This window comes from Microtus ochrogaster, chromosome 4 (assembly GCF_000317375.1).
Source record: "Microtus ochrogaster isolate Prairie Vole_2 chromosome 4, MicOch1.0, whole genome shotgun sequence".
NCBI classification, from domain to species: Eukaryota; Metazoa; Chordata; class Mammalia; order Rodentia; family Cricetidae; genus Microtus; species Microtus ochrogaster.
In genome coordinates, this window is record NC_022011.1 from 82,778,460 (window position 1) to 82,791,325 (window position 12,866).

The following is a 12,866-nucleotide window of genomic DNA, read 5'->3' on the forward strand; positions in this document are numbered from 1 at the left end:
CCCAAAAAAGAGAGAGAGAGAGAGAGCGAGACAGAGACAGACAGACAGACAGACAGACAGACAGACAGACAGACAGACAGACAGACAGACAGAGATCCACTGTCTCTGCCTCCCCAGTGCTGAGAGCAAAGGTGTGCACCACCATAGCCTGACCTGCCCAAAACTTTTTACTTGACAATGAAAACTCTTGGAACTGTTGAAAAGCTAGTTCATGCCAGGCATGGTGGCACATGTCTTTAATCCCAGACAGAGGCAGGTGGATCTCTGAATTCCAGACTAACCTGGTCTACAGAGAGCATTCCAGAACAGCCAGAGCTACAAAGAGAACCCTGTCTTTGGGGAAAACAAAACAAAACCCCTGAGAATCCCTAATACAAAAAACCTGAAAACCTCCAAAACCTCCAGTTTTCTGAACAATGACACAACTACCACTGAAAAATTGCACATTTGATTCCGTGTGATTAGTGGCGGTCAAAATGAAGGAATACTAAAAACACTGCATGAAACTATCTTCAGCAATATGCATAAACATACATGAAATATAAATAGATTTGTGTTTAGAATTTAGATTCTGTCCTCAGAATGTAACAGAAGGTATATGCAAATAATGAAGAATATGAAAAGAATCCTATCAGAACATGTCTGCACCCAATAATTTTAGTTAACATTTAAAAAATCTGTAGAGGAAAAAAGGAAGGAAGTATTGCTCAGGACAAAAACAACTTTATGAGTATACTAAAGCTCTTTGAATTGTTCACTTTAAGAGGGCGAATATTTAAGGATAGAAATTATATCTAAAAGCCATTTAAATGCAAGAGAAGAAAAAACAGAAGTATAAGGTTTCCTGTGGATAAGAGGAGTAAGCAGGCTTCAGGCTTGATTGGTGTAAAATGGAAAGAATTCCTGTGTCCACAGACCTTCATCTTGACCTCTGGAGTGAGGGACATGGTCATCGGGTGGAGTAAGGAGCGGATGGAGGCACAGAGGGAGCACAGGGACACAGCTGCAGCACAACAGACAGAGAAGCCAGATACTACTAAGACCTGCGGGAGGTCACGTTCATGGGGACAGCAGCTCGTCTTCTTAAAAATCCTGCCTGTGTTTGGCAGGCTACTGGGAAAGTAAAAGTGAATGGGTAGACATATTTGGTTAACTGTTTCTCTGTCATATGTAACATAGCATTGCTATGTATTTCGTTTTCTCTTTATGTATATGTGTGGAGGTCAGAGGTCAATGCTGGGTATCTTCCTTGATTGCTCTTCAACAAACATAGCTTTTATATTGTTGCTGAGGATACAAACTTAGGTCCTTGGTTTGCCCAGCTGACACTCAGAAGCCATGATACCTCTCCGTCAGGCTCTAGCTCTCTGCTATCATTTGTTTGTGACAACTTCTCACTCAGCAGACAAGCCTCAACTTGTGATTTTCCTATGTCTCACTTTTTATTTTTATTTTTTCCTGTTGTTTCTGAGACTATAAATCCTAGATGACCTTGAACTACTGGGATTGAAGGTGTGTACCACCAAGTCCCACTTTTGATCTACTGTTTTTGATGCTTGAGATCAAACTTGATCAAATCCTAAGGAAGCATTCTAATGCGCGTGTGCATGTGTGCGCACACCAACACCCCCTTATATATAAACCAGTGACATATCTAGCCTTTTGTTATCAGTTCTTACATAAATTTACTTCTGTCTCATATGCTATACAAACTGATGGTACTAAAATAGTCTGGTCTCAAATGAACTTAATATTTGGGACACTTGCTCCAAATTCAAATGCTCTGCATTATCTTGGGAGGTCTCAAACACCTTTGCACTTCCTTATTTCTGTCCTCAAATGGAGAACAGGGTGTGCAGGTACACATAACATTTGCACAGCATACTGAACACACTGTCCACCATGGTAATTGACTCCTAATCCTTTTCTAAAGTAATGTAGCCCAGTCTACAACTTCTCTTAAGAGCTTAGTCTCTCAGTCATAACGAGTGGGCATCTGACCCCATGCAGAGGTGTCTTGTAAGAGCTCTGCCAAAATGGGAGCGAGGGCAATGCAGTGCTCAGGTCCTGAGTCTGGATTAGAAAATATAGAGCACACATAAGACAGCAAGTGAAGAAATGCTGAGAGAACCAGACAAGCTACCTTGGACAAAGTAAGCTAATTTTAAGTAGGCATAAATTATAAAGAAGCAAAAGTCAGAAAAAAAATATCTAAGGCAAGATATAAATCATAATGGCAACAGAAGGAAAAGCAGGTTCCTCTGTGAGTGACAGAGCACTAGAGAGAGCAGACTGCTGAGCTTCCAGGAGCTGTCCTGGCACGACTTAAAATTTAACACCAAAAGGCATATGACTATACAACAAATTGTTCTTGAGTATTTTCTTAATCTCACTGCATTTATGGTCTTATTTTAAGATGAAAATCTTATTTTTTAAAATAATCTGCTCCTTTCAACTAATAGCTTCAATTTAAAAATAAAATTTCTGAGAGTAAAGGTCATAGAAGTTTTTCATATCTAGCAATTTTTACCTATATGTTCACATGCTATACAACCAAGTATGAAGTCAATTTGTTCCCTAAAACCTTACAATAGTTCTTTACCAAAAATAATGACTGTAAATTAAGCAAAATATAGTGTTAGGATTATTTGGTTAATTATAGTCAATTATGCAGAGGTTCTCATGTAAAAAGCAAAAAGGAAACACTAGCTCAACCTTTCCAATTGTTGCTTAACAGCAGCATTGTTCAACCCCTCACCAGTGTCTAGAGTAATTACTTTTGCACCCTTGAAGTAGTCCAACCTACCACAGTGTGCTGGTCTAAATGAGAATGGCCACCATAGGTTCCTGTATTTCAATGCTTGGTCCCCAGCTGGTAGAACTGTCTTGGGAAGGATTAGGAGGTGGCCTTTGTTGGAGGAGGTGTGTCACTGGGGGTTGGCTTTCAAAAATCCACACCATTTCCAGTTGGTCTCTCTGCCTTGAAGCTGTGGATCAGATGTGGGCTAAAACTACAGTCCCAGCATCATGCCTGCCTACCACCATATTCCCTGCCATTATGATCATGACTTCACTCTCAAAAGCAAGCCCCCAAGACATGGTTTCTTTTATAAGCTGCCTTGTCAAGGTGTCACTTCATGGCAGCAGAAAAACAAGACATAAAGTTTGAGTTCTGCATTGATATTACCACATCAAATTAAGGATTTTATCACTCACTTTGAAAAAAAATTATCTTTCAAACTTCCTGAAAGTATAGAATAGATTCAAATAATAAACTATAATAATCTAAGTATGTTCCTGATTAATATACATTAAAAATAGATGTGTGTGTATGTGTGTGCAAGTGCCCACAGATGCTAGAAAGAGTGGATCCCCAGGAGATAGCATTTTAAGCAGGTGGGACCTGCTGGGCATGGGTGTTGGGAATGAGGTCTTCTGCAAGAGCGGCAAGCATTCTCAATCAGTGAGTCATCTCTCCAGCCCTCACTACTGATCTCTGTGTGTGTGTTTGTGTTCATGTCTGTGCGGATGCGTATGTATGTGTTCATGTGGTAGCCAGAAGACAAACTCAGCATCACTGCTTAGGAGTCTCTTATTGGCCTGCAGTTTACCAAGCAGGCTGGGTTGGGTGGCCAGCAGTCCAGGGACCCTGCTGTCTTTGTCTCTCCAGCACTGGGACTGTAAGTGTGCCAGGGCAGCTGGATTGTTATATGGGTTCTGGGCTCACTCTCAGGCTCTCTTACAAATACTTCACCCACTATCTTCACCCACTATCTTCCCCAGCCTATGGGTCATGAGCTTCTAAACTGATTGATGAACTTAAGTATTTTTTTTAACTTTCGGGTTTGCTTTCTATAAATTTATTTTATAATAGCAATAAAGAGTCTGGAGAGACCACTCAGAAGTTAACAGTATTTGCATTCTTACAGTTTAGCTCCTAACACCCACATGCTGGTACATCGAGTTACAGGCAGTTTGGGCACTGGGCACACATGTGGTACACATGCATGTGAGCTGGCACTCACACATATACTTAAGTAAATAAAAGTGATAAAAATAGATATTTTGATATTCTTGAATATATTATGTTTAATGGAATAAGCCAAACAGAAAATAATGAAAATCATATAATTCTATTTTATAAGACATCTAGAATAGGTAAAAATCTTTGAAGACAGAAAGGAAAACAAAAGTTACCAGAAACAGAGATAAGAAAATGTGAAGAGCACAGAATTTCACTCAAAGTTTATGAAAAATTTTGGTGATGACTACTTAACACCACTGAATGGTTAATGGAGAATGTTGTGCTATGTGCAGTTTACCATGAGAAGCACCGTTTTTAAAGCAGGAACCTTCTGTTTTAGCCCTTACCTTAACGGAGAAGTAAGACATTGAGGATAGACTATTACAATAAATGCCTGCAATTCCAGCACTCAGGAGACAGAGGCAGGAAGTTAGTTACCTCACAGATTTCAAGGGCCACCAGGCTAGCTGGAATGGTGGTGATAGAAAAGAAGGAAAAGAAGAGAGGAGAAAAGAAAAAGCATGGTCGCTGATGCCTGTAATTTCAGCACCTAGAAGGCTGAGGCAGGAGAATTACTTTGAGTTTGTGGCCAGCCTGAGATACATAGTAAGGTAAAGCCCAGCCCGGACTACAAATACAGGTTTTCATTTTAGACAACTGGCCTTCATTAACTAGAGACTACACAGGAAGATGGAAGGATGCTATTCAGTTTCAATGAATATTACTCTTAACATCTTTAGAAATGATGCTTTTTATAGTGGTATATTATTTGTGTTTTAATAAATAAAGATTGACTAAAGATCAGAGAGTAAAACAGCCACACTGGTCGGCCTTACAGAACAGGCAGTGGTGGCACACACATTTAATCCCAGCAGCCACACTAGTTAGCCACAGAGGGTAATCCCAGCACTAGAGAAGAATACAAAATGGGAGGAGATAGGTCTCAGCTCAGTCTCATTCTGAGGACTAGAGGAGGCAGATTGCCATTTTGGTCTGAGGTAGAAAGCTAAGAGTCAGTGACTGGCTTTTTGCTTTTCTGATCTCCAGGTTGAACCCCAATATCTGTCTCTGGGTTTTTATTATTCATGCTATAGCTTTTGGGGCTGGAGAGATGGCTCAGTGGTTAAGAGCACTGGCTGCTCTTCCAGAAGACCTGGTTCAATTCCCAACACCCACATGATAGCTCACAATTGTCTATAACTCCAGTTTCACAGGATCTAACACCCTCATACAGGCAAACAGATGTACATGAAATAAAAATAAATAAATCATTTCTTTAAAAAAAGAAAAGATGCTTTTGGAGGCTGAAGATGTAAGTCGGATGGTAGTACGATGGCCTAGCATGAACAAAACTCTGGATTCTATGTCAGGCAAACATAAAGTCAGGTGCAGTGGCACACCCCCATGATGCCTAAACTTGGAAGGCAGACACAGGAAAATCAAGAATTCAAATGCATCCTTGGCTATTCAGAGCTTGAGGTCAGCCTGGGCTATGTGACACTCTGTCCCAACGACAATAACAACAAGAAGATATATTTAAGTCATTTAAGAAAATTCCTAGTAGGTTGAAGAGGTAGCTCAGAGGTTAAGAGCAGTGGTTGCTCTTCCAGAGGTCCTAGTTCAATTCCACATGGTGGCTCACAACCATCTATAATGAGAGCTGGTGTCTTCTTTTGGCCTACAGGGATATATGCAGACAGAACACTGTACATATAATGAATGAATGAATGAATGAATGAATGAATGAATGAATGAATGAAAATTACTAGCCTGTGGCATGCATGTTTTTACACACTCAAAATCCCAGGATTTAGAATCCCATAGGCAGGATCAAAGTTCAAAGCCAACCTGGGCTACACATTTCAGAAATAAGTTTTACACATCCTTCCAAGAATTCCTTTTTTACCCCCCTTGAGAACTGGTTAAAATGAGGCCATGGCAAAGTGGAGTAAGTCTTTAGTGTGTCGCTGTCATTTCAGCAAGAGAGTTCTTAGAGCTAAAACTCCAAAGCTCTTTGCTATGACGGAGGCGGCATTCACTGGAGTAGGAAGAGAAGTATTTCAGATTTTAGTAAAGGCTGCTGAACAACATCTTACCAAATAGGGAGAAGAATCAAACATGATAATTACCTTAACACTCCTAACAAGATTAATCCCAGGTAGATTACAGACTGAGATGTGAAAGATTAACAATAAAGTTCTTATAAGACAAAATAGGAGATGATTTTCTAAACATATTTATGTATTTATGTTCATATTGTGCATACACACATGTAATGGGGGTCAGGCTCCACAGGGCATATGTGGATTCGAGAACCAAACTCCTATTGTCAGGCTTGGGTGTCAATTTACCCGCTAGCCATTTCACCGCCCATTTTTATTCATGAGGCAGTCCCTCTGGTAAGGAATAAGGCTTGCCTATAACTTCTGATCCTCCTGCCTTGACCTTTCAAGTATATAGCAGCTGTTTGTCACTATGCCTGCTATCTGTGTATGTGCTGGGGTGCATAGCCATGTGTGTGAGGATATTTATGTATGTGTGCACATGCTAAGCAAACATTCTACAGCTAAGCAACATTTCCATCTCTAGAAATATTATTTTTGTCTTAGTATTAACCTTTACTATTTTGTACATTTTATTAATTCTTTGATAACTTCATACAATTTATTTGGGTATTTACCTCAACTCCTCCCAGATTCACTGATGTGGGAGTATCATATATCAATCTGTTGATTTCATTGGTTAAGCAATTAAAGAAACTGCTTGGCCCTCATAGGTTAAAACATAGGTGGGTGGAGTAAACAGAACAGAATGCTGGGAGGAAGAGGAAGTGAGCTCAGACTCGACAGCTCTCCTCTCGGGGGCAGATGTCTCAGAGAGACGCCATGCCCCGCTCCTGGGCAGACACACGTGATGTAGCTAGAATCTTCCCGGTAAGACCGGTGCTCACAGATTATTAGAGATGGGTTGATAGGGATATCAGAATTAGACAGTAAGGGCTAGAGCTAAAGGGCCAAGCAGTGTTTAAATGAATACAATTTGTGTGTTGTTATTTCGGGGCATAAGCTAGCAGGCGGCCGGGGTGCTGGGGACGCAGCCTCGCCACTCATATTACTACAATCCACCACCCCAATTTTGTGTCTTTTCATTCTTTTTAAATAACCTACCAAGTACAATTTGTATTACTCATGCACTCATCAGTATGGGGCATTCACTGGAGCACAGTCAATGCAACAAAGACTAGACCCTTAAATAAAACAGACTCTTCCTGCCCCAGCAGCCATTAGCTGTCAATAGCATGCAAGTTGGGGGTGGGAGCTTTGAGCCCCTCCCTGCTCCATGACCGGCTTGTACTTGTGCGGGTCTTATGCTGGCAAACAGCTGCTGTGAGTTCATGGGCACAGCAGTCGTGGCATGTCCAGCCAAGGAATAGTTTTTAAACTCATCTTCCATTTTCTTCTCTATCCTAACCCTCATGCAACTTCATTAGACACCTCTTCATTCTCTACTTCATGTGTACAGGAAATGACCAAGAGCAGTAAGAGCACAAAGGAAACTGATAACACACATGTCTTCCCGCCCCAAATCAAGCTTCACTCTTAACTATTACTTATTGATAATAATAGAAGACAAGTATAGAATCCTTCCGTCCTTCAGAAAAACCAAAGTTCATTTAAAGAGAAGGATTTCATTAGGGTTGAAAAGGAAAGCCCAGGGCAGATGGCTGGAGAACAGGAATGAAAGCCAGGTCAGCCACATGGCAGAAAGAGGGGAGCTTGTGAGCAAGTAAGGAAGCCCAGAGGAACTGAAAGGCTGGCTTAGAGCAGAAACATAAAGCCTCAGAAGAGCAAGCAGGCTCTGGAAGTGGTGGCTCTGTGAGCCACGGGGTTTCTTTCTAAGGAGCGCAGTCTTAAAAACACCAAGATAAATGTGGGAGGGGAAACGGTATAATCACCTTCAGAAAACTAAAACAAACACCGCAATAAAAGTAACATACAAAGAGAAAGTTATTTCTACAACAAACTTACACATAAGGCAAGAACAGTTACTGGAAGGCGTTAATAAATAAAATAGTACAATTATGGCATTCCTTTTTTAATGAAAAGTACAATTCCACTGTATAAAACTTCAAAACCTTGAAACATCACAATACTACTAAAAATAATTCACTAATGTGATTAAAAATATATCCAAGTAGTGTAGATAATGGTGGCTCACTAAGCAAAGTGCTTGCCACAGAAGCACAAAGACCTAAGTTCAAATCCCCAAAATCCACGTAAAGTCACACACAGTAGTATCTGTAACCCTACTGCTCCTCAGGCAGAGAGAGGGAATCACCGAAGTGTACAGAGCAGCTAGCCTGGCACATGCAGTGGTGAACGACTGAAGGCCCAGTTTCAATAAAAATGGAAAGAGAGGACCAACCCTGGAAGTTATTCTGACCTCACATGTACACTGTACCATGTGTGTCACCTACATGCCACACACGTGTACACACACAGTATACTCATTCTGTCTATGCCAAGGTAAGATCCATCTTTTGTGTAAATCACTAATTCAAACCTATAAAGTCCATATATTCATATTTCAAAACCTAGTTTTTAATTGCAAAGCTATGTTTCACTAAGTACTAAAACTCAAAAATCTACCCCATAACCTTGCAAATTCTCAATATTACTACACCATGGCTTGCTAATCACCATGATACTTTTGTTGTGCCCTCAAATGAAACTTATCAGTTTTTATTTTATTTTAAAATTCAATAATAACAGTAAATATTTCCTTAAAAGTTGTAAATGTTTACTTACATATTCAGGCTTTAGTTTCTTATCTCCTCCTCGCACAGCCACCTTCTCTAGTTTATCTATAATGGGCCCAATCATTTCCTCATCTTTCAGCTGAAGCTCTTCATGAATTATTTCTATATCTCGAATGGGATCTACACTTCCTTCAACATGCGTGATATCATCATCTTCAAAAGCACCTAAAGTGAGTTAAAGAGAAGCATTCAATACGCAGATAAAGGAAGGAGTCAGAGTGAACAGAGTGAAGACTTTAGATGGCGAGCAAACAGCTACAGCAAATCAATTATTCTTAACTCTTCTCAAGCAGACCACAGCATCCCCCACCATTTGGTAACACTTAACATACTAACCACAGAAATAACCGTTCAAGAGCATCAACATTGAAAAAACTGATACGGACAAGTTAACATTATTATCTTTATAGGAAAAAGAACTTTTATTCCAGAGCTACCGGTTGTTTTCAAGTTTGGGATATAAAGACACTGAATGCAGGCGTAGAAGCCTGAAGTTCTAAACTGCACTATTAGGGTTTCCAAGGGAAACCAGATTTGGGGGGAGCTCAAATCATCTGGCAGACCTCTTCTCTGCTTCAATCTACTTTATCACTGTGGTTCTGACGGTGATTAGATAATGAACCACTCAGACACACAATTTACACAGCAGCTAATTTCATCGGCCTGATTTGAGGGTATGGTTTTTAGGGGGCTATCAAAGAAGCAGATGAAGGTGCATTTGTCGTATGTGAGTGACAACCATTCACACTATCTGAACAAAATAGTGCTGGCCCTTATTAGAAACACATGCTATTATCACATATTTAAAGTGCAGTTGAAGCCATAATTTCAAATTGCCAACTGGAAACATAAGGGTAAAACAACCAGATATTACTGAAGCATGTGTACTGACTTTATGCCCTTCGGGAGACATAATGTGGCAAAATAATTCAGCTGGGATTTACTCAAATTACCAGATGAAGAACAGTATCACAAAAATGAATAAATGCTATGAAATATTATAAACAGAAAGCAGTGATATAGGCACAAAACAGTAAACACACATAAACAAATTAATTTCATCAAAATCATCCATTTGATTATACTGCCTGAGAAATGTTTTCTAACATAGAGTATCAATTATTTTAGACAAGTATTATAGACTTGTGAGATAGCTTGAATTTGAGAAAGAAATAGCAAATACAGTTTATTTTTATGAAACATAGACTAAGACATTCTTGTTACAGGTTATAGGGAGTTCTAAAACGCAAGCCCCAAGGATTTTCATTTTAATGTAGATTGTTCAGCCATATATATATATATATATATATATATATATATATATATTCAGCAGTATATATATATATACTGCTGAATATATAAATACTTAAATATTTAAGTGCTTTGGGCATGAAACTGATGTATCAAATGTCAGAATTTGAATCAACAAAATAAGCAAAAAACAAAAACCAAAAAATCCAAACTGGGTGTACTTCCTACTAAACACAACAAACACATAAGCTCCAGCTGACGGGCACAATAGTGTTTCTTACTAAGAACAACATAGGCAGCATTGCCAGTGACTGAGATAACTAAGTCCGTCTGGGGTGCAGGTGAGTCGGGAGTGTTTCTCTGGCATTGCAGTGAGCTCGTTTCATCTCCAAGAGTGCTTAAATTGGGTGCAGTGGGACACACGTGTAAACCTAGCACACACAGGGTAGAAACAAGAACGTCACAGGTTCAAGGTCATGCCTGGCTATACAGTGACCTCAAGGTCAACTTTGACTAGTGAAGCCAAATCAAGAGGAAGGAAGGGGGGGGGGGGGGAGAAAGAAAAGAAACAACTGCATTTTCTATGACACTCAGTGAAAATTATCCTGTACAATTATCTTTCTATAGAGCTAATGACCACAGGGAGTCAACAACAGCCCTGAAAACTAAGGCACAGCAGACAGGAGAGAGGTGCACTAGGCATAGTAGTGTTTTCAGTTTTACCCCAGGAAGAAGGGACGGTTGGATGAAAACTAAAGAGGTGGAGTTGGACCTGCCGTTATTTCCTGAGGATCTAAGGCTAGGTTATTGACCAGAGCAGGGATGGGGAGCGTCCAAGCACCTAGGGGGAGGGGCTTGGGATGAAGATAGTAAAGGAAACGTGATAGGACTGCTGGGTAATCTTTGTGGTGGAACCCAATTTAGACCTAGTTTATGGCCAATCTTTTTAAAATAAGAGTTTGAAAAGCAAAGGTTTGTTGTATTTAATATTTCAGTCTTTCTCTGTACACACACACGCACACGGTTAGACACAACATATAGTAATAATAATTTTCTCTTTCTGGCTAATTACTGTAAGACCAAAATTGTAACTAAAATTTAGAAACCTTTTTAATACAATCTTAAAATTTAAAATAAACTTCTTTATTGTGTTTTAGAAAAAGAGTGGCCTATTTTATAAAAACTGTTCATTGTGAAAAGCTTAAGTGAGACAAACTGATAAAGAAGCTTACATTAACGTTCCTATGCTTCTAGTAGAATTTCAAATACCAGGTTCCTCTCCATTATCTTGGGCACTTGGATAAAATTGAGGGTTGTAATTAAGAAACTGCATTTAAATTTTCCTAACGCATTTACTGCGGGATGCTGTTGAACACCAGAACCATCAGCCTTTACGGACACATGGACCACCGTACTAGGTGGTTTTACTCTCTGTCACAGAAGTCATTTCTTCTTTTCCTTCCTTCCCATAAATGTTTGTTCACAGATTGTTCCTTTGATTTCCTGACACCTTAGGCTATTAGTATATCCTCCATTTCACAAATTCTTTCCCTCAAACACTTCATTCAGTAAATTTAAGATTCTATATTGAATCAAATATGTTAATCGCTCCAGGACATTAATTTCACTTTAGTTGCTGTCTTCCTTCCTCCAGTTCAGACCCAAACATTCTGAAAGCACTGCCTACATCTAAATCTACATCTGCTAAATCTCCATGTCTTAAGCCTTTTATAACTCAAACCATACGCTTCCACAACACTATCAGAAATCCACTATAGCAAGGACCACAAGCACAGGTCAGGTATCATGGGACACCCATGGATTCCTAGTATTTGAGAGACGGAGGCTCAAAGTGTAAGTTTGAGATTAGCCTGAGCTATACAAGACCCTATGGGAGAGAGGGAGGGAGGGAGGGAGGGAGGGAGGGAGGGAGGGAAGATGGATTTACAGCAACGACTAGCCTTCACGATACCAAGTCAACATTCAAGACTGACTGGCTGTTCACCTGAGAGCACCAAGTCTTTCGTTGTGTCTGTGTAAGCACAGCACCCTTGCTCTCCGCTATTGTCTTTATGAATTTCTTCTCAGACCCTTTTCTTTTGTATGGTGTTGGTGGTTTTTTTCATGTGATTTTTGTTTTGCTGGTGCTTAAGAATGAATCCTCTCATGTGATAGATAAATATTCCACCAATGAGACACACCAGCATCTCTCATACTTTGCTATCTTACTTCTTACATCTGAGTTTGCAAAATATTCTAGGATGCTAGATGTTAGGAGAAAATGTCAAGCTTCATACCATATTGAAGAGTGCGGGCTTCACAGCAGCACTGCATACGCCGCAGGCCACAGAAGCGATATTCTACACAGCACACCTAGGGCTGTCTTGTGTATAAAAGGATGCAAGATCTGGTTGGACCTGTCCTTCTATTCTCTACACTATAAAATGCAGGGATAAAGAATTACTTGATATGCAAACTGCCACCATCAATACACATGCAAACTACAATATGACTCGCTAATTATAACATTCCCAACCAACATAAGTTCCCTTATAAATCTACCAATGTGCTAAGTCTGTGGGAATTTCAAACAAAAACAAGATTTTGGTCTTGTACACTGTGCAAACTAGTTGGCAAAACAAACTAGTCTGTTTTAAAAAAGCATAAATGGCTTTTAATCACTTGGGAGGCAGAGGCAGGCGGATCTCTGTGAGTTCGAGACCAGCCTGGTCTACAAGAGCTAGTTCCAGGACAGGCTCCAAAACCACACAG

The 12,866-nt window shown here is 39.9% G+C and overlaps 1 protein-coding gene across 1 annotated transcript in view; it reads right to left on the reverse strand.

The window, feature by feature from the left end:
- The window catches only part of Ola1 (Obg like ATPase 1), a 133,880-nt gene that overhangs the window by 62,038 nt on the left and 58,976 nt on the right, over positions 1-12,866 (reverse strand). Inside the window, exon 5 of the mRNA XM_005346574.2 lies at positions 8,833-9,008. Within this exon, the coding sequence (XP_005346631.1) occupies positions 8,833-9,008 (176 nt within the window). The remainder of the gene's footprint in view (positions 1-8,832; positions 9,009-12,866) is intronic.